General features: G+C 38.0%; 1 protein-coding gene across 3 annotated transcripts in view; it reads right to left on the reverse strand.

Moving 5' to 3' along the window:
- VGLL3 (vestigial like family member 3) overlaps nt 1-26,040 on the reverse strand; it is a 39,190-nt gene extending 13,150 nt beyond the window's left edge. For 2 of the 3 annotated variants that reach the window (XR_009245110.1, XM_058661267.1), the window contains exons 1-3: nt 25,903-26,040; nt 13,583-13,868; nt 4,557-5,084 (exon numbers count right to left, since the gene is read on the reverse strand). Coding sequence is in view for 2 of the 3 variants with exons in the window: in XM_058661267.1 (XP_058517250.1) it covers nt 4,557-5,084; nt 13,583-13,868; nt 25,903-26,028 (940 nt within the window). In the remaining variant the exon portion in view is untranslated. The remainder of the gene's footprint in view (nt 1-4,556; nt 5,085-13,582; nt 13,869-25,902) is intronic. The other variant, XM_058661268.1, reaches the window with a different exon arrangement.
- Nucleotides 26,041-26,259: the final 219 nt, after the last annotated feature.

Here is a 26,259-nt window from a genome sequence, read left to right on the forward strand (position 1 = left end):
GCATTTGCACATGCATGCTTGCTATTGTACACAGCACAAGCATTTCCACACTTAACTCTCTTCTTCCTGACACACCAAAGGACCCAGTACAATATCAGGAGTTGATCACATCACTCTTCTGTACCTTCCCTTCTTCATTCTCCAACCTAGTAATTCTTTTAAGCCCCACCTGCCCATCTTTCTTTACCTATACCTCTCCATAGCAACTGGAAAGTTATTTATAAATGGCTGAGAACCAGAGCTTTTAATATGGGAAAAGCTCGACTGAAATGAACCAAAGAGCACATCATGAGAAGTTGGAAAGATAGCCAAAAGTAAAATGTGCTCAACAAAAACATCAGAATGCAAAAGTCTTTCAAGCATATTTATAATGATTCTTTACTGAAGATTATATAAAAGCCTTGTGTGTGCTAAAGTGAATTGTGATCCCTGAAAGAAATGCATACTAGGAAATGTCAACAAATTTATTTGCCCATAGACATTTTCTTAATTTCACTTAAGCCACCATTAACATATATGAAAGTATTAATTCCATGGAACCCACAAAACCCAGCGTTTCATATTACTAAATAAAATGGAAAAAGCTAATAAGAGATGACTAATGACAACTTCCTAGCTAAATGAGCATTTTGAAATCAAGAGCAGTTATAGGAAACTTAAGAGCAAATCAACTCATTGATCATCCCAGGGCATCTGGTATATTATCTGAACAGCACACAGAGCTACAAACAGGTAAATGAGGCTTACAAGGTAAGTATCACCAGGACAGGGTGTTGGGCCACACATTCTGACTACAAAAAGCAAAAAGAAGTGCATATGCACACTGCTTATGGTGAGGGCGCTCTCAAATTTTACGCCTGAGGAACTTCAGTTGAAGTCCAGTCCTTCAGAAAGCAAGAATGATCTCACATTCATGTAGAAAAATTATGAGTTGTGGTAATTTAAAGAGTTTGAAACAATAAGTTTAATTAAGTTATTTAAAATGAAAATGTCAAAGACAATAAATTCTCTTTATAGTAGGCTCCAAAATTATAGAGGCATGTAAAATAGGAAGTGAAACTCTCTTAACCTAACTAATTTTATGCCGCTTTTGAGCCAGCCCCCACAGCAGCAGAGCATGCCTTCCAGGGTGGTTTCATATTATGTGTTTCAGAGTAAATCTAAGTGACCATTAATCTATCAATTGCTTTTCTCAGTATCAAAACTCTAAACTGTTTGAGTAGACAGATGTCTATGGTTATCTCCTTTGAAAGCCAAATTTTCTGAGAACCACAGACGAAATTAGTTGAAATTAGAGCATTAAAGTGCAACAGTAAACTTAACTTAAATAGTTTGGTTCTACCTGATAAGCAATTATGATCATAATTTGATCTTCATCTGCAGGACTCCTGTGCTTCCTCCATTGTCTAACATGCATTAACAGGCATGAATTGCGATTATCGTTTTTAGCCCACACTGAAAATGAATAATGCAACCCCCAACAGGGAAACCTTCATTAGTAAACCATGCTTCATTTATTTATGGAAAAGGCCTATTACTGAAAAAGAAATCAAAACTGTATTTGGACCTCAACATTTTTTGCACTAAAATAAATTTTTCTTCAATTAAATTTCTTCGGAAAGTTTGAAATTATTTTGTTTTTTATTTATTTATTAAGAGACAGACTGACAGAGAAGGGGAAATAGAGAGGGGGAGAGGAAGAAGAAAAGGGAGATTGAGAGATCTCAGGTTCACATCTCAGAGGCTCCCCAGTAGCCTGATCTAGATCAAGCTAAAACCAGGCACTAGAAACTCCACACAGATCTTGTACACGGATGGCAGGTTCCAGTTACTTTGATCATATTATGTCACTTTTCCAAGTTACATTATCGGGAGACTGAATTGCAAGTGGAGCTGCTTGCATTTAAATCAACACTGATATGGAATGTCAGTCTCACAAGCACAGCTTAACCTCCTATACAACAATATAGCCCTGCAACATCTTTTGTGTGATGTACCATGGCTGATGACTTACATAATCCTGCTCAATTAACTTGAATTCATGACTTATTCATTACCATGAGGGTTTTTTTTTTTTTAAGGCTTTTTTGTTGTTGTTTGAAAGGCAGAGCTACAGAGAAAAGGGATTATCATGAGATTTTAAATGTTGTCTCTCAAGAGCTTTCAAAGAAAAAAGGTTTCTCTTGTGGTCACTTGCAACAGGTTGGAAGATAACTTGGTTTTGATTAGACTATTTTGACTCAAAATTTTGAACAACATGCCAGTGATTCTGTCTCACACTAAAGCTAACAATATCAAAGTATGCAAGAAGTTACAGAGAATTTGAAAATAGAAAATAGCAACAAGAAATGTTGGGCATTTCCCTCTTTGCCGAGAGGATGTACAGAGGGACAATCGTGACCTTTAGGTGGGAAAAGCAGTGTTGCTCTGGTCCTGAAGGTATTACAGATACAAGAGATCAACCTCCAGAGACCAGCTGCCTTGGATGAAACCTGATAAATTGGGACTCCAATAAGACACGATGTCAAACAACTCAAGTATTGCCTCGATTCTCTCCGTATGCACTAACAGAAAATGGATGCCTGGGTGGCTGACCCTATCACTCTTGTAAAGAAGATGAACCAAGGCCCACAGTTCTCTGCTTAGAAAACCAACATGGGGCCAGTGCCATAGATGAGTAAGCCACCACCTGAGATACTGCCATCTTAAATGAGTACCAGTTCCATTCCCAGGTACTCAACTTCCCATTCAGATTCCTGCATTTGCACCTGAGAAACAGCAAATGCCTGGCAGACGGCTGGCCATGTGGGAAACCTGGCTGGAGGTCCCCACTCCTGGTTTTGGCCTGGTCAAATCAGCATATGAAAGACTTTCCCTCCAACTCTTTCTGTCTCTACAACTCTGTTTTTCTAGTAAATAAGTAGATATTTGGAAAATATATATATATATATATATGAAAGTAAGTAAAAGTAAAGCAACCAGAACCCAGAGGCTCATTTGGGGAGTTGCAATGCATGAGGCCAGACAATGGCTAACAATGGGTCACTCAGAGAACAGTAGCTAACCCAGACAAAAATCCATGTCAGGGTGAATGCAATATGACAATAATCATATATTACTTAGAGGAGTTCTCTGTTAAAAATCTTTGCTGAGATTAAAGATCCTTTATGCTATAGAAATACTTAGTGAGGAGAGCTTCTCCTTATAGTAGTGGAAAGTATGTTCCAGTGTATCACAAAATGTTACTGGAAAAGAACTTGTATTTGGAGGTAGAAGAGTGACTTTGGATTATTATCACTGACTTTGTGATTTTAGTCTTTAATGCCAGTGAATCTTCGGAATTTACAGCAAGTAATATCACTGATCTTACAGTACTGGTTCAGAAACCAAGTTCAAGTTTTAGCAGCCTGACATCTAGAACCAATGAATTCCAGAAAGGAGATGAAGACCATGGGAACAAATATATTCTTATTCTTTTATTTTATTCTGAATATAAATATTATGTCAGATCTTATGTTTTTTTTTTTTTAATTCAGAGAGAGAAAAATAGAAAGAGGAGAAACAAGAGAAGAAGAAAATAACAGGAGAAAAAGGAGAGAGAAGTAAAGGGAAACCTGTTGCTTAAAAATAGATGTTGTGTGCCAGCATTGTGATGTAGTGAGTAAAGCTGGTACTCATGCCATTGGCATTGCACAGTGGTGCCAGTTCTTGTCCCAGTTACTCCAGTTTCAATTTGTCTCCCCGATAATAGCCTTGGAAAAGCATCAGAGGATAGTCTAAGTGTGTACCTGCTACCCAAACAGGAAACCTGGATGAAACTGTTGGCTTTTGGACTCTGATCATTTCTGCCATATGAGGCGTGAACCAGGGGAAGGAAGATCTGTCTCTGTCTGACTCTCTCTCTCTCTCGATTTGTATATACATATATATATATATACACATACATACGCACACACACATAATTCTCCTTCTGTTTAACTTTAACTTTCATGTAATACAAAAGTAAAATATTAATACAAAAATAAGTTTGGTCAATCTTTTTTTTCAAATGAAAGGAATACATATATTTACATTATATATACATATATACATATATACGTATATACATATATACATACATATATATAAAAGCTGTTTTGCTATGCAAATCATAAATAATGCCCTGATGAAAAGGATGGAAATAAAAACGAGTAAAACCTATTATTTCTGCATTCTTTAAGCATTACACATGACAAAGAAGGAGTACAGGCACATAAGAAATTAAAAAGAACATGTTTAGTTCTCTGTAAGCATAAGGTGCCAGATATTCAGGGTTCAAGGAAGTGATTACTAGCCTAAAGAGATGAGAAGTCTGAGTGCTTTTTCAAGCTGTACCTCTTGAGTTCATCATACCAGTTCTGCAGGAATGCAGGAAATATTACAAAATGATCAGGTTCTGTAGACACAGTGACAAAGCTAAACTTAACATATACAAAAACACATATTTCAAAAAGCAAAATTCTTTTTTTAAAATGTTTTTTAAAATGTTGAGATTTTTTTTTTTACTGCTAACTTACCTGTATCGAATCCTGCACTTGGCACTATGTCCACAGTTCCATGAAAGGCTCCGGCCCACGCTGAGGTAGCAGTGGTGACTGTGGTCGAATCTGTCTTTGTGATGCCACACTGGGGAGCAGGAATCCTGGCTGCACGCACTGAAGGCATCAGCAGGGGCCCATACGACGGATCCAGGGCAGAGCCAGCAGGGTGGTGGTGGTGATGATGGTGGTGGCGGTGGTGCATGTGGGCATGGGGGTGGTGGTGTCGCATGTACACATCGTGCATGTGGCTGTAGGGTGGGCTCACCTGAGATGCCAAAGGATAATGCCAGGACTCAGACACAGGAGGGGGAGGGGCTGGGCCAGTCTGATGCAGGCTGTGTCCTGGCCAGGGACTGGGGTCGGCTGCAGTAAAGGTGCCAGGGGGTGCCGTGACCTGGAAGTCAGGATGAACTCCCCCCAGACAGGGTGCAGGTGTGGGCTGGTAAGAGCTGGTCCAAAAAGAACTTGGGAAACTATTCCGCTGGCTAGAGAGAGCTGAGCTGTCTGAGAAGACAGGGGGAAAAAAAAAGACATTATTGACATGAGGTTCAGTTCTGGAATAGACTTGCCTTTACTCGTCCAACAATATTTTACAAGCAAATGAATTATCACGCATATTTTTCTCCCCAAACAGTGATGACTTGATAGCAAGTTAGCCTTCGAGCTACCATGCCAATCTGCTGTGTAGAATTCACAATGCTGAATCAGTACCCCTCCTCTCAGTTTGCTTAGTTTACTCTGTACCAGACGGTGCTGATGCTTTACAATGTTAGCATTGAAAAGTATCATTTCCAGGTGAGTTGTTGCCACTAAGTATGAGCATAGGTCATACCTATGTACCTTCTCGCTGAGAAAGCTTATAGAGCAAGTTTATGTAGATTTGAGATGGTTTTTCCACTTATAGTAACATCTTTTAAATGAAATACAATTTTTATTTAGACAAGCCATGCTAATGACAAAAGTAACAATTAGAAGTACATGATCTCATTAATTATGCTCAGAAACTATTTTTTCCATTAAAAACAGTTCTTTTATAAACATATAGGCATATGTAGCTGAGAGTAACAGCAGTTCACATTTAATGACAGTAACCAAACAGCCAATACTAGGTGAAAGGTTTTTCATGAATGATTTCTTAGGATCTTCACCTTAACCAGAAAAGGTAGCTATTGATACTATTCCCATTTTGGACGAGAGAGAGAGAGCCAACAATTCAAACTTACAAATGTGACACCAGGCTTCAAAGTCAGGTAGCCTGCCTCAACACCCATGACTGGTACTCTTCATAAGACGCCACAAGAGGGCACAATTGTAAGGATAAACTGAACATCTAGAATTTTGGTAAGTCTGCAAGTTGTGAGTGTGGTAGATCCAAGTAGAAGGAATGAGTTTGAGAAAGTGGTTGGGGAAAGGGGAAAAGTAAAGAATAGAACTTTGTGATAAATAAGGACAGAAGAGGGAGAACGCTCCCATTGCTCTAAGTCAATGTGTTTCTCTAATCAGTCATCATAGCATTTTCAGATAAATGACTGTATACCAAATAGAGAGGCATTTGCAGTGACCAGACCAAAGTCACAGTCCTGAGGGGGACAGATAAGTAAATCGGTATCTACGATGTCATGCTGGAGGTGTTCTCACAAGAGGAACCATGGAGATAGTACCAAGACACGTAAGACAATCACCCCAAGACAAAGCTGGCATGTTGAGCTAGCCTGTGAAGAAGGAGGGAAGGTAATTGCCTGCAGGGGGAACAGCATATGCAAAGGACATGGGTACACAAACACACATACACATCTGAGAAACAAAAAAGAGTTTCATAGGTAGGAGGAGGGAAAGAAATAAGTTAGGCTGCTGGAATAAGAACTCAGGTGCATATGCATTTGCTGGTCATGCGTATGCTGGTCATGAAAATGAATGTGGAATCTACCCAGAAGGGGTCCTGCTAGGCTTTGAGAAGTTTTATTCTATCGTTGGAAAGGTCAGATCTACATTTACAAGGAATAGTATCTTCTCCTAAAGATGGTTGCCTTTGATGTCATCTGTCGGAAGCATTTAAGCGATTCAGCATCAATATTGCCTCTTACCCTATCTCACATTATGCCCTCAAAGAGACACTGGTGTTTCTGTGCTTCTTTTTACTTTTTTTTTAAAAAAGAATGAATTTAAATTAATTTACACCAAATTATCTTCTGGCTCTGTATACTATCACTCCGTTAAGTGTCCTATAGATTATTTCAATCTATTCATAAGGACAGATGGCTTAAGACACTGCTCTGCATTGATACTGATATTACTAGGCAGTGTCTTCAAACTAGGCTCCACCTAAAAGAGTCTTATAAGTTCTCTCTGCTACATAAAAGATAGCTTTTGAATGACCATGAATTAGAAGTATTCAAAAGTCTCACATATCTTTGTTCTTACTCCATAAATTTCCAAGACATGCTTTTCTTGCTTCATGGAAAGAAATCACTTGAATCAAGCAGTACCTATACCATTAGGTTACACAATTTTAGATTCCTGCTGTGTTGTTCAAACTCTGTGTAACTTCCCTGAAGGCACTGGCACTAACAGTGAAGCTCGTCTTGCAGTTCAATATCATTCACCCGATTCATCCTATGGGCAAATAGCTATTCACAGTTCCAAAGTCTCTTGTGCTGTCTCCATTGATGTCCAAACGCTTTGGGGAAACCAAGTATATGATGACCTTCAAGAGGAAAAAGATGCAAGGGCACACACTCCAAGTCTCCAAATACTCCCAACACACTTGTAAGTCAATGACTGTTTTCATCACAATTCCAGTTTATCAAAAGACTAGCACTTAAAAAATCAAACTCACTGACTCTGAGGTAAATACATTTTATTTAACAACTGTCTCCCTTTGACACATGAAAAATGCTGCTAATGAGAAGGAAAATTGTATAGGTTGTGAGAAAAAATCAAATTTGCTGCAGATAATGGCCATTTGGGGATTATTATTGTCAAACAATTACAGCTATCAATTTTTAAGGCTTAAACTGCATTCTAGGGCCCAGCACAGTGTCCTAGTGGCTAAAGTCCTCACCTTGAATGTGCCAGGATCCCATATGGATGCTAGTTCTAATTCTGGCAGCCCATCCAGCTCCCTGCTTGTGGCCTGGGAAAGCAGTAGAGGATGGCCCAAAGCCTTGGGACCCTGCACCTGCGTGGGAAACTTGGAAGAAGTTCCTGGCTCCTGGCTTCGAATTGGCGCAGCACCAGCCATTGCGGTCACTTGGGGAGTGAATCATTGGACGGAAGATCTTCCTCTCTGTCTCTTCTTCTTTCTGTATATCTGACTTTCCAATAAAAACTAATAAATTAAAAAAAATCATTCTAGGAGTCTATAGAAGCTCCTTAAGTTACGTGGAGTGGCTTTGCCACCACCAAGCTACCACTCTCCTTTCATGGTTTCTATCACCAGAACCAAAGTCTTCTTTTTGCTCACAGCTCCCCTTGCCTCTTTTTTTCTCTGAGGTTGGAATGCATTATGAAAACTCTTGGACTCCAACCCACAAGTAGGTGCCAGAGATATAACGTTCCCCTTTTTGAAATCCTCCATTAAAATGCTTCTAATATAGAGGACATATATAAGTTTTATTTATTCTTTCCTCATTTATATGGTACATGGAACCAATCTTATTTTATAGATTTTAAGTATTTTGAATATGCACACACAAAGGTGAATAATGAATGCATTCCTTATCAAACATAGTATTGCCCTTTTTATAAAGTGTTATATTGTGATTGGTGAACACATTATCTTTCAAAGTCAAAACTTATTTAAAAAAAAAAACTCTGTAAAAACTGAACAAAGCTTTAAAATGCTTCAGGAAAAAATAAAATTAGAAACAACTTAGTATTTTCCCAGTCAGTATGTCTCTAAAGACCAATATAAAATTTGTAGGGCTCTTTGCAGCCCTTTTCAAAAAAAATGTCGTTGTCTTTTACAAGTAAGTGAAAAAAACATTGAATAGAAAATACGTTTATGAAGAAATCTATATTTCAGAATCACTGTTGGTATCTCGCTTGTTTAAAGAAAAAAAGCTCAATACATAGAAACAGATGATATGCTTTGCTTCATGCCTGGGAATCAATGAGCTTATTTCATATGTATGTAAATTTTTTTCATTACATGACTCTTTGCTTACGAGTACTTAATCACAGCCACATTTGTTGGATGAAAAAGCAAATGAAAAACTGCACAAGCTATTTCTATGCAGTATTACTTTTCAAGTGAGTAAAAGCAATTCAACAGTGTATGGTATTAACAGTCCATAGTGACATTGGATTTAATATTGCTCAATACTGGAATGATGTTAACTAATATTTGCATGATGTTAACACTGATAGTCTAACACATACAAAAAGCCTAACTATAGCATGGTTCAGTTTACACTTGGGACTGAAAATATTATGCACACACATGTGTTTATTTCTGAGCAAAGAACAATGTGATAAAATTGATATTCTGTCCAATACAACCCACCTAAAGCATATCCAGTAATTTCACTGTCTGATTTAGAACAGACATTTATCTTACAGACATGAACAAGTTTAACATTGAACACATCTATTTTCCATTTCATAATAGTTGGGATTTTTATATATTGATTTTCTTTGAAAAAAAAACTAAAGAAAAGCAAATTAATAAAATAAAACTCAAGATTTAAAGAAATATTTTTATCATCAATTTTGAAAAAATAGAAGCTAAATCCAAAGTAAAAATGAGATGAATTGTCAAATTTATGTCTTAGTTTACTTTAAAAATCTGCAGAAAACACATTTTTGGATTATTAAGTAAACACCAGTGTTAAGAGATGATGTTTACCTGTTTATTAATCCTAGTTTAGCTAAAACATCCACTTCATTTTTAGCAGTGATTCCTATAAAAGCAGTTTGTTGGATTCAGGAATGAAATGGTTTCCAGTGTTTTCTGTCATCTGGGAATTATGCATTACCATTACGTACAAAGATTGCTCTCTAGTTATTTCGTTCCAGAGTTGCTCATAACTCTGGGCCTCATAACTCTACACAGAGAGTTTAATAGGTGATGTCAGAGGCCCATACTCCTTGGAGGCAGTAGGGCGAGGTAAATCCGATCTCACTGTCCTCCCCAGTGTTTGTCCTAAGCTTTCCGCAAGTGATAACCTCCCAAGCCTCCTGGAGAGGTTGTTTAGCTCCATCATTCCCACTCTTCCTGAACGGATGAGACAGGCCCTCCTTTCCATCCCTGCTCTGTGCAGTGCTGAGTACTGATTTTTAGGGGCATCTCCTATGAGAATGAATTGTCCCAAGAAGATCCTATATAGATCAATCCTCCAATAGATAGCTTGCTTCGCAAACTCAAGAATAAAAAAGTGTATCCATGAATTTACCATATAACACAATTTTTAAAATAGTCATCTAGATTATTGCGGCTTGACTGAGCCACTATCCTCTCTAGGATATTCATACATTGACACTTTCTATGAAAAAAATCAACGCACAAACTTATCTGAAGCTGGTGTTTCTATTTGAACAGGGATAAGTTGATCATTAGTTTTTCTTAACTGAAAAGATGTATTAAATTCCTTTTGAAATGTACAGCAGGAGTAGTGGTAATTAAACAAATCCTGCACCAAGAAATGTAACAAACTATTTTCTGCCATTGTTTGCCTAATAACTGCCCTCCTCAGATAAATCAAACTTTTATAATTACATCATCAATGATACACAAAGTATGAATATCATTCTGTTATCAGCTGACACACTTTCGTCTGAAGATTCATATATAAAAACATTCTGCAATCAAAATAATTTCATTTTAAATGTGTAACACTGTAGCTTTTTCAGAAGCACTGTGAAAATTTGATAGTATAAACACGATTCTTCACTATAGCTGGCCAATGACTCTTTTGCAAAGTACCATTACCACTTCAATTGTAGTTACCAATAGCTTTCAGTACTGCAATATCCAAGACTCTCCTTTGTGCCAGAAATATACAGTTATGGATGGAGGTTCAAGGCTGCCCTTCTCTTTGCCAAACGAAGGGGAACTTCTTGTGGAAAAGAGAAAAGGCTCCTGACTTTCACAGAACACCTTAATTCAAACTCTATTATAACTTATTCAAGTATATTGTCAAAAAACTACCATAGCCCCTACAAGATGGGTTAAGAAAAACAAATATTACAATCCAAAAAGTTAATCTCAGAGGTTGGTTGTAAGCAATATTATATCTCGAATTTCAATCCAAACTGAATGGACTTCAAAAACTGTGTTTTCCAATGCTGTGCAGCTTTTACAATTAATATTAAATTCTTACTAACTTTCTCCAATAGACATGAGAATCTCACTTTATAGTACTTACTTGAAACTCTTTTTTGCTTTTTTACAGAACTTTGTGGCTTCCCTCCTGAATCATATCCAAAGTTTGCTTTTTTTATTTAAAACTGATTCACAATTAGAAACAACTGTAAGAAAATTATTTTGCACAAAATTTTACAGAAAACAGGATTTCAGCAAATTACTTCATTCAATCTGAGCTTTCTAATTCAGGATACATTGTATAAATCTGGTTAATCTAATGTAGTCAATTACTCATTTAATTAACATGATTTTCTCCACATAGAAATGTATTGCCTTAAGCATCATGGAAAAATCATGTGAAAAAGCTAGATATAATGTCCACAGTCTTAGTGAAACAGGAAGACACAGAAATTGACTATTCTGTTTCATCTTCTTGGAACACTCTGACAAACTTACATAAAAAAAAAGCCTCTAAAACACCTGTTCCTCCCCTGTAACTTTCTGTTTCACCTTATTCGTGTCAACATTTCTACTTCTGAATAAACATTAAGCTTCGTTCATCTTTCAGGGTCTTAGAATAGCTGACCCTCTCTATGTAGAATTATGTTTCTCTAGATTTTTACATGATGAAGGTAAAAATTCAAGATTTTGCCCAAATATAAATGTCCCAGAAAGGGCTGCTATAATTGCCACAAGCAAAATAGCACTGTACTTTTCACTATATTTTGGCTTATAACCCACCTCTAACACTGAAACATCAGCTCCACGAGTACGGAACTTTCAGCTGTCCCAATCACTGGAATTCAACAAATGTTTGTGACATAGCCAATCAATACAGTGGGATAAATCTCGAACCACGCTTGAAATGATGGGAAGAAAATAATTACCATTATTCATTATTTCCACGCTAAATTTGACATCCGTCCAAAGGTCTTCCCTACTTCTTTTTAAGAAACTGAACTGCAGAGTTGAACTACGTGGCATCCCACATAAAATCTTTCCAGAGTTTTATGATAACATGCAGACAAGCACTTTCAGTCTTAAGTGAAAACCAGGGCTCTGCAGTGTGAGTAATCATTAGGTTGCATATGTCAGTGGCTTAAATGAAGCAGACACTACCACACCACTCTCCTGAGACTGATTGTGCAGCATGGACTTGCTGTTATTAACACAACAAATTGCTTATTAAACTATTTAGTTCACCAACGTGTTCCAATTTTATCTTCCACAAATCACTAATTCACCGTGTACCACAAAACAGAAAATCATTTGATTCCGTGTCTTAAGTTCCAAAGAACAGAGTCCCAGCTTATAATATTCACTAATCTAATAATCAGTACGTTGGCCTAGTCACTCTGATCAACATTTTAAACATTTCAGTTTGTATTCTACCTTCCCTTTTACCCTCACATTGGTGTTATTCATATTTGATAGAAAAAAATAAAGAACAGAAAGAATATAGGGAAAACTGGAGGGAAGGGAGGAGAAGGGAGATGAGGGGATGGAAGCAGAGAGGAAGTGAAGGGAAGAAGGCAAGGAAATACTACGTTTCCAGATGAGTCTCAGCAGTTCCAGGTGTGAAGGACCCAACCTACAATGGAGCAGTTGCCCCAAGCTTGAGATAGGACCCCCAGCACAGGATCCTCCACCAAGCACCTGCTAACTGAAGGTCCCTGAACCTCCTCTGCAGATTCCAGTTCAGTGCATTTGAGGTAAGGGGAGCCTTCAAGATTTTGAACAACACTAAAATCAGTGATTATGAACTCATGTCGGTATCTGAACTGCTGGGAATGCTGGTAAAATACAAATTATCCCACCCTGCAATTTCTAATTAGACAGGTTCAGGAAGGTCCAACCATTTGTGTTTTTAAAAGCCTCCTGATATTATGCTGATATTACTAAGAAGGAAAAAAAATACTTTTTAGAAACACTTTACTGGTAGTGCTTACAACAAATGACTTGGAAAAACATCTGCCATATCTTGTCCTCAAGTTATTGTTGGATTGAGATATTATTTACTCTCTAACAGTGTAATCACCCTGATGAAGATGTCACCCAGTGATTTTCCGTGAGCCCAAAATGAGTTTCCAACACATCTTTTTGACCTTCATGTAGAAGGAAATAAAGAAGATACTCAATCTTCAGCTTTTTCTTTATTGAAGCAAGAACATTAGTTTAAGCTGTAGACGCAGACAGTGACGTGACGAGTGTACACCGTAAACCACAGCAAGTGAGGCTAGAGAAGGCTTTCAAGAGAACATAGAAGGCTTCCGAAGTCTGTCTTCATGCGTAACATCTCTGCTATGTCACCACGTTACACCTAGTGGAATGAGCAAGGGCTAATGTGTTAGAAGCTGATTCAGGCACGCCTATTATTTACAGATCCAAATTGGGCCATCGGGGCTTTCAGAATGGTGCTTTGCTGCTTGAGCCAGCCACTATAAACTCAGGCCAGTTGGTTGTATCACTACTTTCCATGAGGAACTTAAGGGGTGTGACTGCATCCTCTCCAATCCTGCATTCCACATGCGACAAAACCGATCCAGCTGTTTGTCTGAACGAAATTCCTTGCTGTCCTTAAAAATTAAAAAGCAAGTGGATATCCGTCCTCCAGGGGCGAGTCTCCAGCTGGAAACTGGTACGGGCAGTTGCGAAACAGACACAGTGCCCTGGAGAGCATCTGCTTTTGAATTCTTACCTCGCCATAAGGGGGTTAGCCCCATCTTGCTTTTTGAAATGGCAGATTCTGGATGGAGGGTGCTGGCTTGGCCCAAAGCTCTTGAGAAGTGTTCATCCACTACTGACCCAATGTCTCCCTGGAAATAAGTGAAAAGGACACAGCGAGAGTTAAGGTACTCCATCTCGGCAGGCTGGTCTTTCTCCTCCTCCTCCTCATCCTCCTCCTCCTCCTCCTCCTCCTCTTGTTTGCTGGGAAGGTTGACCTCCAGAGAGTCCTGCATCTTGCTGTATACCGCTAACTTTTTCTGGGATGGAATAAACAAAACACAGGATCAAAGACAGTTTGTAAAAAAAGCAGTTAACTTTTCATTTTCAAAACAAAAAAAAAGAATCTAAATATTAACATATGTTTGCAAACTGATTCTTTTTCATCTACTTTAGCCCATCTTTTCCCTCCCCAAACCAGTAGCCTCCTTCCCACACAGTAGAAAGGAGAAAATCTGTTCTGGAATTTTAGAAAACATAACAAGTCCACTATCAACTGGTATGTTTTCAAAGTCTGTAAGACAGAATTCTGGTTTTGTCTTTTTGCGTTTTTTTTTTTTAATCCAGCTCAACCAAAATAAAAGAATCGCTTTTTAAGAAATCATGACAGATTTTATCCAGTTTATATTCTCATTTTCAATTTACTTTTAAAAATTTACTGTATAGCAACAATTACATTTTAGGACAGGAAAGAAACAGGGATAGGAGATGTAACTGTCTGGGGGCAGGGTGGAGAAGAAAAAGATGTTTTCATAAATGAAATAAACTAAAATAAAAACAGGAATGCAGCATATTATAAAAGGATTTGGCAGATGTGCTGAACTCATTTCTCAAAAATCAAACTAAAATGACAAAATAAGTCTGTGTGAAGATCCATTTTGCATGGAACATATTTTTCAGATGTTCCACTTACCACCATTATCATAGAAGGAACAAAAGATTTTATTATGACTTACTGAAAGTAATACAAGATACCAGCAACGATTAACTTTTTAAGAAAAATGAAAAAGCACTCATTATGTATGCATAAGAATAATGGTGAATATATATTATCGAGTCTTCTAAAAAATATTACCTATTACTTCATTTAATCCTTATAATTCCATAACTTGGTTATCATTTTAAAGACAAAGACACTAAAGTGAGAGAAATTAAATGACTTGTTCAAGTCATAAACCCAGGACACTCAACAAGAACATGTGTGTTTAGATAGTATGTGCATGCATAATTGGGAGAGAGCTGGGCAGATACCTAGTGTGAAAAACTCATCAAAATCTTGTATCCATAGTCTTTCCCTGACACATTTTCAATTAAAAATTTTCTTTCATTCCTACTTCTCAATATTTCCAAGCAATTTTGACTCCGAGTATTTTATTTGTATTAGCAACAACTGTAGTGTAAGTTATACATAATAAGATGTTGCTAAAGTTTATAAAATCAGTTTAGTGACCAGATCCACTCTTCAAATCGTATCTCAATCTGCAAAATTGGATCATTTATCATGTTATTTCTTCTCAATTCAGGGAAAAGTGCTAAAATGAGTGCAAAGAAAATATTATTCTTAAATACTCAGATTTTTGCAAATGTCATCAAAACATATAATCTAGACAGCGTTTTTAATGTAATTACCACCTTTAAAATCTACAGTTCCAGATTATAAGTACATCATTCAGTAAGTTGAACTTTGTCCTTTAGCAATGAAAATGTGTTTTTTGTCTAAAGAGAATCTTGAAATGCTCAGAAAAATTATGAGTTGCTGTTTATTATTTAGGAGATGTTTATAAACATATGCACTGGTTTTAACTATAAACTATATATTTTTAAAGCAACAGAAAACATTTTTCTTGTGGCTGAGTCTGCCATGCTGGTCCACGGATGACACTATTTTCTGAGGGCTTATGTTTCTCACAATCTACTTTTGCACATATTTAGACATGTTCGTTTAAATTTAACCTCAATAGTGAAAAGTTTGTAAGTGCAAAATAAGATTATACCAAATGTCCTCTAAAGTTACACTTAGTTTCAAATATCATCATAAGCTGACATTATCACAGTGCTGTTTTGTTTCTGATCATGCCTATCACTGTTTTAAGCACACACATGTACTCTATGCTAAATATCTCCACACACTAAGAAGAAGCATTGCTTTTATGAAAAGGAAATGAAACTCCTCTACGGAGAAGTTTCACAGTCCAGAATCTGCCTGTACTATATGGGAAACTGAATTCTTCCTGTTAATGTGAAACTCAGCATCAGTTCATGAGAGTCAGGCTTTGCATGTAATTGCTTCATTTGCTTAAATTAAACATTTGTTCTTGAAATGAGAGAGCCTTGGAGATAATAACTATTCAAATAAAGGCAAGGTTTTATTTAACTCTCATTTAACACCAATTAATTCTCAGATTAAATAAAATCGATTAAAGATATGTACAAATTTGAAAACTATAAATACTTATAAATATGTGAAATAGCATTATGGATGATAACAATCATCATAGAATACCTTAATTTTTAAACTGATGGCAACTAAGTTTAAGTTACTGCTTTTTAATATCTATTTAGGATTATACACTTTTCCAAATGCCATTCAGTTGATAAATTCTTTCTGTCCAATTGTGAAATAGTTGAAGACAAATAAATTATAAAATTACACTTTCCAATAATCAATGATATAAAAGGAAAGCAAAATCTGCCTTTGTCTCAAAATTTCTGTATTCTTTAAAAATTGATTTCTGTCAATGCATACATTCTTTATATTTATTATATTTAATCAGTATATAACATATCTCTATAAATTTAGATAAATATGTACACTGAAATATTGGCTTTGGCTTTTGCAAACACCTGGGAATTTGCAAAGCTAGGAATCAGTGCTGCACCTCCCGGTAGGCAATGCTTCAGGAGATTTCGTGATCCTATTGGCACTTTTTTCACATAAAGTTAATTTCTACAGATTATAGTGAATCTATAACGTAAATATTTGCATATACAGCACACATGCATGTAGAGCCTCACAACCAGTCTCACTGGTTAAAATTAAAATGTTCAAAGCATCCAAACAACTTGAAAACTAGCCAAAACGCTAAGCCTGAAACTGGATACACTTTGTTTTAAATGTATGAAGAAAAAGAGAAGAAAAAGTTGAAATAGCAACTGATTTATAGAACTTTCCTAAAGTGATAACCCTTCTTAGAAAGAGTATACAAAATTCTAAATATTGTACCTCTGAGATATCATGAATAATAACAATAATCTAATACAAAATAAAAACAAAATACAAAAATAATTAGATTTCAAATAATCAGAACCTACATTCCCTCAGTCAAGGTGAATCTTGCTTATATTTTTTCTCAAAATGTACAAACATTTCTTAAAAATAAAGCTTGTAGAAATCTCTGGGCTTTTTTTTTCCTGAATTACTTGAAGAAAATAAATACCCAAAAGGGACTTCATAGATTACAGGTGAGTTCATTTAGTACACATTTTAGCTCTCAAGGACACTGCTTAGCAATGATGGCTTTCCCCTAAGGAAAGGACTGTGGAGTTAGGTGAGACAAGGAACAGATTAACAGCATCAAGTTAAAGCACACACAGAGGGAGCTGAAAGGTGAAGAGTGAAAAGAGTAGGCCCTGGCAATGTGAAACGTACCCAACCACCTCAAAGCCTGCCATTAGGCACAAGAGAAACAAACTGTAGCAGGAATGTGCAAGGGAAAGGATTTGTCTGACAAGAGAAAGACTTCCATGTCAGGAGCCAAATACCACTAACTCCCCAAGGCTTAAGCCTACAAAATGCCAAGTGATTACTGTGCATATGTGGAAACTTTTTTCCTAAGGAAACAAAAGTATTTTAATGAATCATTGGGTATTTAGAAACAGCTTTTTTTTTATTTCACTAGCTATTTTCTTTATATACAATGATTTTTTTATATTAAAACATGCTTGGAGCCTTAAAGAGTAAGTGACCAGGTTAAAAACTTCAAAATCTGAAAGTCCCTAATAGCCAGCACATTGCATTTTTGATCATGTTTTCTCATTTACGTAATAGATTTCTTTAAAAATTGCTTGGAAAGACTTAAAGTATTGTTCTTAGCATACTGAGAGAACATATAAACTGAGTTATAGAATGTTGAACGAGGTTGAGTAATATGTACTATTGACCTTCATACATTTTATTTATCTTTACTTTCATGCAGAAATATTTTGTCAGAATAATTATTCTGAATTTACATGTGTAAGCACCAACTTATTTGGCCAGAGTCAGCCAAATGGAAAGTGACAGAGGTGGGATTAGGATAGACTTCTGTCTGACCACAAAGTCAATCAAGTAGCCTAGGGACCGGCACTGTGGAGCAGCATATTAAACTGCCACTTGCAGTGCAAGCATTCCACATGGGGGCCGGTTCAAGTCACAAGATTCCACTTTCCAATCAACGCCCTGCTAAGGCTCCTGAGAAAGTAGTAGAAAGCAACACTTGCACCCACGTGGGAAACCAAATATTGCTGCTAGCTGCTGGCCTCCGGCTGGCCCAGCACTGGCCATTGCAGTCACTTGGAGCATAACCAGCAGACAGAAAATATATTCTCTCCCTTTCAAATAAGTAAATAAAATCATTAGGAAAAAAGAAGTAGACTAAAGAAAAATGGTGTTTATTTTAATGATGTAAACAAGCAGAAACCCATAGCCTTGCAAGCTAACATAGTCTAAAGCTCTTTGTCATAAAAACCCAGAATCACAAGCATGTATTTGAGCTTTAGCTCTTAAGTAATGCAGTGCTCTTAAAAACTAAAAATCAGTGTATCTAAATAAAAATGAACTTCTCCACCTAAGTGTGCTGTCCCCTTAGCAAATCTAATATATAATACAACTGCCAGCACTTTTTCTGGAACTGCTATTTTAGAAATGAGAGCAGAGTTAACTTGCAAGACACAGTCACACCTCAAGAATCTGTGTTTGTCTGTCTTTTTTTAAAGATTTTTCATAACAGTAGAGAAGAACAAATAAAAATATGAGAAAACACGATGAGCTAATTTTGAGTACACTGTGACTAACTGACTTTAGTCATTATCAGGAATTAAACCTGTCCCCACCAAAGATGAACACTTTTCAGTTTTGAGCATGTTCAAAAAAAAATGTGCCACGGGCTTACAGGCAATTTCAGAATTTGCATTCCCAAGATGTTTTGAGCAATGATCACATCATTAGGGTATGTGTTCTCTCTCAAACCAACTACTTTCAATGAAACAACAGTTTCCGATGCATACTTTTTTGTATGTTTGCATAATCCCATTACTATATTTAGGGTATGATTTCATTTCTTAAATTATCTATTATTTATTCATTCACCTAATTGTCTATTGATTCCTTTCTTGTGTTAGTGCTTGTTCGGAGACTTAGAGATATAAAGCTGAAAGCCACAGCTTGTGACTAAACTCAAACTGCTCAGCTACTTGGAAGAGCATTTTAAGGTCAACAGCAAAGCAAGGGAGTTTCATGATTTCCCCATATGGCAAACTGTGACATTTTTTGAGAAATTAATATCATCAAAATAAAATAATAGTAAGAAGGTGGCATTATATAAATAAAAATTTATTTTGAAAGCACCGAAGGGAAGAGAATAAAATCTGAAGAGAACTGAAATGGGAAAGAAGACTTTTATTTCCATTGATTCCATGAGCCTGAGCTAGTCATTCAGCCTCTGACTCTTAGCTTCCTCTTCTGAATATGAGGAATTTTTGACTTGATTGTTTCAGTAGTCTCATCCAACTCTGTATCCCAATGAACAGCATGCTGGAGCTTTAGACAAATTCACACTTAATTGTGTTTCTTACTTTGGCCATTCCTTCTGGTTTTGCAGGACACTAGGCCAAAACAAACCCTTGCAAACCATAAAGACAAATTCAGTTGCAGACATGGGTCATCTAGCAACATTTTAAACAATTGGCTTTGACACTTCCTTTATCTACAGAGACACTTTGAGAAGTTCATAGAGGGGCAGGAACCTGGCCTAATTGCTGAGGTGTGTGTCCCAGTGGGAGTGTATTTCAGTTTGATACCTGGCTCCTGACTCCAGTCTCCTGCTTATGCAGACCTTGAGAGACAGGCACAAGGGTTTGCATAATTCAGTTCCTGTCACCGTATGGGAAATCTGAACTGCATTCCTAGCTCCCAATTTGGCCTCAGCCAACCTCCCTAAAAATTGTAGATGTTTAGGCAGTAGACCACCAGAATATGCTCACTCTCCATATTCTTTCCTCACTGTTCTTTCACCTCTCAAGCGAACAACAACAAAAAAATACATCCAGAAAACGCATTTGTGAAAAACTATGCATGCATCTCATTTTTGCTCAAAAATAAGCTTATTTTTAATTCAATTTTCTGCCAATTTTTGATAGCACTCTTATATCTCTTTTAAAAATACTATTGTACCTGCATAATAAAAATAATAATAATTAAAAATGGAAAAATTCCATTATATCTGCACACTTATAAGGAAGAATGCATCCTTGGAATCTATTCCATTTACTAAGGCCAAGTGTTTGCACCCACTACAATGACATGGTTTTCAGAAGAAAAGAACCTATTTATTTTAGGTGTTTGTTTCTGTTGCTACAAACAGGAAACAAGTGAAAAATAGTTGTTACCCACGTTCAGTCTATACATGTAAATAAGTTACAGACGTGAACCTGGTGTCCATTCAAATATCTGTAAATAAGGCATTTATGAATTGTTCTAACAACAGTTGTTTTCTTTAAAGTTTCAGGTCTTCCTAAAACATGGTCAAGGCAAAACCCAGATGCTTGAAGTGCTATACTTTAAAAGGCTCATGGTAGAGCTCCGCTCAAAATCATTGCCCAAAATCAAATTCACTTATTAGACAGCCTTTAAATTTTCAATGATTTTTTTCTGGAGATAATAGCTTAAATTAGTATCTATTAATTGGGGTATTAATTTTGAAGTTCCTTTAAATGGTCTGTAAAAACAACTCCTTGGAATGAGAACCAAGTTAAGCACTAGAGTTTAGAATAAGTACCAAATGGCAATTTTTCTCTAAGATCTTTCCTACGCTTCAGGAATCTAACGATTGTATTCTCATTGAAAGTTACTTCTGCGGATATATTAAAAACCAGAATTATTGTGCCTGGTGTGATAGCGTAGTGGTTAAGGTCCTTGCCTTGCATGTGACAGGATCCCATATGGGTGCCGGTTCTAATCCCAGCGGCCCCGCTTCCCATCCAGCTCCCTGCCTGTGACCTGGGAAAGCAGTCCAGGACGGCCCAAAGCTTTGGGACCCTGCACTCACGTGGGAGACCAGGAAGGGCTCCTGGCTTCAGATTGGCTCAGCTCCAGCCGTTGCGGCTGCTTGGAGAGTAAACCATCGGACAGAAGATCTTCCTCTCTATCTCTTCTCTCTGTTTATCCGCCTTTCCAGTAAAAATAAATAAATCTTAAAGAAAAAAACAGAATTATGCACACTGCTCTGGAAGGTCAACTTAGTGAGCTTCTGCAGTAGCTCAGAGAGACAAGCAAAGGAGCAAGGATCTCTCAGGGAAACACCCCTTTCCTCAGGTTCTGGGAATAACTCTGCTTCTTCAAGTTTGTGAGAGGTGAGAATTTATTAAATATGTATGTGTCTTGTAAGTGAGGTAGGACGTCCTTGCATTTATCCTAAACATACTTCATTCATATTTCCCAAGAGTCACTTTGTCCTGGAATTTTCTTGGGAAACACATCCTCGCATTGCTTGATGTTAAGGAACTCAGTCTTACGACCATTGGGCCCTACATTCTGGCTGATGCTAGAGACTATACGTCAGTGATTCTAAAGTGGAATTTTTCCTGTAGTTTTGGATGTTGTGACAAAGAGGGTGCTGGGAATATGGAGCTGTGTGGCAGCTGAAGATTCTCTGTAGTCATGTTATTTTTGTGTGGAGTGGAGTTATAGAGGCTGTTCTTCATCAAAGAAGTCCTGTATGAATTCTTTCATAAATCCACTTAAACCCTTGCTTACAGATGCAAGAAAATTAGATCCCCTGCCTTAAATAAGCTGGCTGTATATCGAAACTAGCTTACAGTTGTATTCTTTCTTCTTAATGAATCTAAACTTAGATTAGAATAGCAATGATACCTGAGGCCCTTAGTACTGTTAATATCTCTTCCCTTATTTTATGTTAAATAAATAAATGTTCATCTGCTAAGTGGATATTCTGCCTCAACAAAAGATGCAATATGGATAAGCAAAAGCAATTACCATAATACAAATGCTTGCAAAATGCCTTTGGAATGCCTAAACTTAAAAAGCACACTACCAAGGACTTGGAAAGAATCTTAGATTCCAAGGCCAAAGAATCTACTGCATATTAATCTTTTTTATCAAAAAAAAGTTGATTAAAGCTCTAAAGACAAAAATAAATCTATTGTGCAACAACAGAGAAAAAAGAGAGAGAGAGAAATGAAAGAAATAGCTTAGAAGACTGCATGGCATGGTGGAAACATGCTAAACTGGGGAAAGGGAAATTTGGTGGTCCTAGATTAGTGCTTTGAAATCTTTAGCCAGGCATTTCATTCCTATGAATATCCATTTTCCTGTTTATAAAAGGAGGAGCTGAAGTATGTTTTTTTCCAGAGTTTTTCCATTACAAAAGAATTTCAGAGCAGTTTTATGACTTATCCAAGGTGGCAGAGTCCAAAGAAAGAATTTAAGAACTCTGTACAAACTTATAACTAGTTATGTCTCCCACGGGTACTTCATCTTTCAACTGAAAGCATGCCTGCAGATTCACCCAGCTGTTACCCTTGAAGAGGACAGCGTAACTGGCTCTATCTTACTTGAAACACCAAGTATGATTGTTAGGAACCTCCATGCGCTGTTGAGAAATGGATGATGTTCTCTTTCACTGCTTTATCTGTAACTGAACAACCCTGTAAGCTTTGTCCTGATTATCTCTGCAATGTTAACCTAATACATGGGGGGAGAGGAGGTGTTCAAAGAGTAGATTGTATGCATTTAGGATGAGCAACCTGATGGGTATGAGGTGAATCTATGATTTCATAATACTGCCTTTAATTTTTCCTGATAAATGTTGTAAAAAATTCAGTTGGTTCCTACAGTCACTACATGAAAACAAGTGCATTCCTTTCCGTACATGTTTGGCAGTGTACGTGCTAACAACCTAAGAGTTCCAAGGAGTTGTTGGGGACTGATGTACTAGTGATCACAGAGAAGGTGAGCTGGTTGCTCAACATCCCTCTGAAACTTCTTGATCTTAAGTTCACCGTAAGATTTATTCACTGTCATGTGATTTCTAGGAATTAAAATCACGGACAATAAAAATGCACTATTTAAACACACTCACAGAGTACTCAGATTCATTTAGCCTATTGTAAGTCTATCTAGCAAGTTGTAGCACAGACTGGTCTATCATCATGAATCTATGGATTCATGATGCTCACTATCACTCATATAACAGCATGTGTGTTCAATACAAACCTAAGTTTAAAATTGAATGGTAAATTGTGTTTTTAGAAAAAAATTTAGAAGACACTGAAATTCTGTGAAGAATCTCAAAGTTATAGGATTATAGATGAAGGTGGAGGATAAAACTGTTTAAAATCCATCCTCAGGCATCATCTGAGATCCTAATTTACTAGGACTTCAGAGCAATACAGATTTGGGAAGAAAAATCTGCTCAAAGATGCACCACTGCAAGTGAACACAAAGAAATACAAGACTTCAGTGTTCCTTTTTCTAGCGCTTTTTGAATGATCATGAAGCTTTCCTGCTCACCCGGACACTCTTTCTGCTCCTTTTCCTCCTTCTCCTCCTCAAACAAATCAATTTTTCAAATGCAAGAGCAACTGTAGCCCTTCTTTTTGTCTCCCAGGCAAGATGCTATTAGGGGTCACTTCCCATGTACGGAGAAAACAATCTTCATGGATAATAATGATAAAACCTTATGGAATGCAAAAACAAGCAAAATATGTATTCTCGGATGACTGCATTAGGGCCAAGTCAATATTAGTCCCACTTCACCCACGCACCACATAGTCTATAAATGTTGTCAGCCTGATAAGAATTTCCTGATTTACTCTTTTTTCCAACAGAAAATATAGGTCAGCAAAATAAACTACTGATCCCCAAAAAAGTAGTCATACTCTCAAATCAGTTTTATTTTGCTAGCCAGTTATAGCTAAATGGCTTATTTGTCAAAATAATAAATCTTAAATGAGCTACTTGTGTAAAAACAACACGAGCATTTCCTAGCAAACCTCTCAATTAAATTCTTATGGTAGACTCAAACACCCATTTAACCAATGGCTACGGAAGGTCAAAAACATACAAGCTTCTCATTGTACAACTTCTCACTGTATACAATTTGGCTTTTTGTAAGAAAATTCACTCTTCAGTTTGCTGATGGTTTTAGCAAAAGGTTGGAGATTGGAGAACTGACACCCAGGGTTAGTGTTAACATTCAAATGTTTGTAGACAATTCTTATCAAACCCTAAATTTTATTATTGGGGATTTTTAATTGATTTTCCTGATAGTAGATTTTGTTTTCTAGCTCAAGAAAACATTACATTACTAATTTCCATCAAAATACTTGTCTTTTCATGGACCTCACAGTTCTAAAAGAATGAAACCTTACTCTCATTTTCTATTAGTTAACAGTTTGCTGTTTTTGTTTTTTAGCCCACAGAAAAACTGTCTCCCTAGGTATTTAGCAAAGTTGGAACTGGTTGCTTGTCCACATTCCAGTTTGTAACTGAAGCCATCTCCAGTCTCAGGGATGGAGGAAAGGGCACTTCACTTCCTGCTGGACCCCTAAGGGCTGACCGCTTCACTTGCCTGACTGGATCCCACCTGTGCCCTCCATTCCTGTGTTTGCTTAGATATAAAGTCAAGGAAAAACAAGCAACATAGGTAAAACTTTCGACCATCGCTTGCAAAATGCCTTCTCATCCCGGCTTCCAAAGTATTTTTTTTTAATCTTAAAGATGTTAGGTACTAAAAAAAAGAAATAATAACCAGCACTATTCTCCTTCTTTTGTCCTAATTTTCCTGGGTCCGCTGGTGCTGTGTAACAGGTGATTCTGGCCCAAGTGCTCTCCCAGAACCGGCTGCCTTTTACAGACCCTATATGCTAACAAGAAAGTTAGGGTTTCTTTCCAAAGAGTAGCGCTATATATCTAGCAAAGGACCAGAAGTAAAACGAGAGACCAGATCAATTACAGAATCAAACCCTAAGACTCACAATAAAACATGAGAAATAAGAAAGAGGTTAATGAATGAACTAATTTAGAGTATGATAATTTTTTATCATCTGTATTATTTTTATCCAAGTTGCGAAAACTTAAAAAAAAAAAAAATCAAGCAACCCTAACTCTCCCCCCAAACCTGAGAAAGATCCAACCCCGCTACGGTCCCTTGACGGAGATGCACAGATTTGAAAGTCTCGACACATTCAGTGCTGTGTTCAGACAATGTCCACAGGCATTCTCAGCCAAATCCCTTAGGGCTCCTTAGGGCTCCTCTCGCCCTCTCACTTAACCAGACATTCCAGGTTTGGTTCTCAATTCGCGGGCCCCTTGCAGGGATGGGATTTTCAGTGGCTCTGATCAAGCTAGAGACCCAGGATCCAGAGATCCCGTGGGTATCTGTTGGCTGGGGACATGCTGTCAACCGACTGCACACTTACTTTAACAAGCCCTGGGTTTTAAGGGTATTAGAAAATGATTGAAGAACCTTGAATTGGTTCCCTGCTCCCCTGCTCTCTAAACCACAGAGTGAATGGCTATGGAGAAGTTCTCGTAACACTGAAAGACGCCCATATGCTTCCACAAGTGTCCAGAAAGGACCACCGCCACCACCACCACCATCATCATCATCATCATCATCATCAGACACTGTAACCTCTTCGTAAAGCAAATCCTAAATACTCTGCCTTCCGGAAGACACAAAACCATAGCTTAGAGAAGTTTACTCACATAGTCCTAAGAAAGATGCTCTTGGAGAACTTCAGAGAACTGCGTCCCAAGAGCTAGTGTGGCTGTGGGGAGCAGGGCAGCCCGCAGCCAGGCCGGAAGAGGCTCACATGGACTCCTCTCCCGGCCACCTGGCCGTCTGTCCCTTCCCCAAACCAGGTTTGCCTGCTCGCCGGCGCTCCGGCAAGTCCCAGCTCCACAGCATCCGGTGCGCCACCCTTTCCCGGCGGGGCGGTCGCCCAGAGCTCCACACCGATACTCCGGGTGCCCCTCGCCCCCGCCCCCGGCAGGCTGCCCGGCCGCTGACTCACCTGCTGGCCAGGTTGGGGCGCCGGATGATAGTAGGCTGTGGGGCAGGTTGCAGCTGCCACGGGATTGGGCAGATACTGGGGCGCTCCATACGGCTGGGGGTGATACATCACCTCCGCACAACTCATGGCAGCCGGGGCAGCGGCGGCCCCCGAGCTGCCGCCGCCTCTCTACGCGCTGGCGCAAAGGGCGCCGCCGCTGCCGCCTCTGTCGCTGCTCCAGCTGCTACTGCGGCGAAGGCGGGTCCTCGGAGGCCTCCGGCTCTGCGCCGGCCGCGGGCTCGGGAGGAGTTGGCAATCAGCGGGGGCCCAAGCGCGGGCACCTTCATCTTCAGCCCCTCCGGATGCTTTCTTGCCCGC

The sequence above is a fragment of the Ochotona princeps genome, chromosome 3 (genome assembly GCF_030435755.1).
Source record: "Ochotona princeps isolate mOchPri1 chromosome 3, mOchPri1.hap1, whole genome shotgun sequence".
NCBI classification, from domain to species: domain Eukaryota; kingdom Metazoa; phylum Chordata; class Mammalia; order Lagomorpha; family Ochotonidae; genus Ochotona; species Ochotona princeps.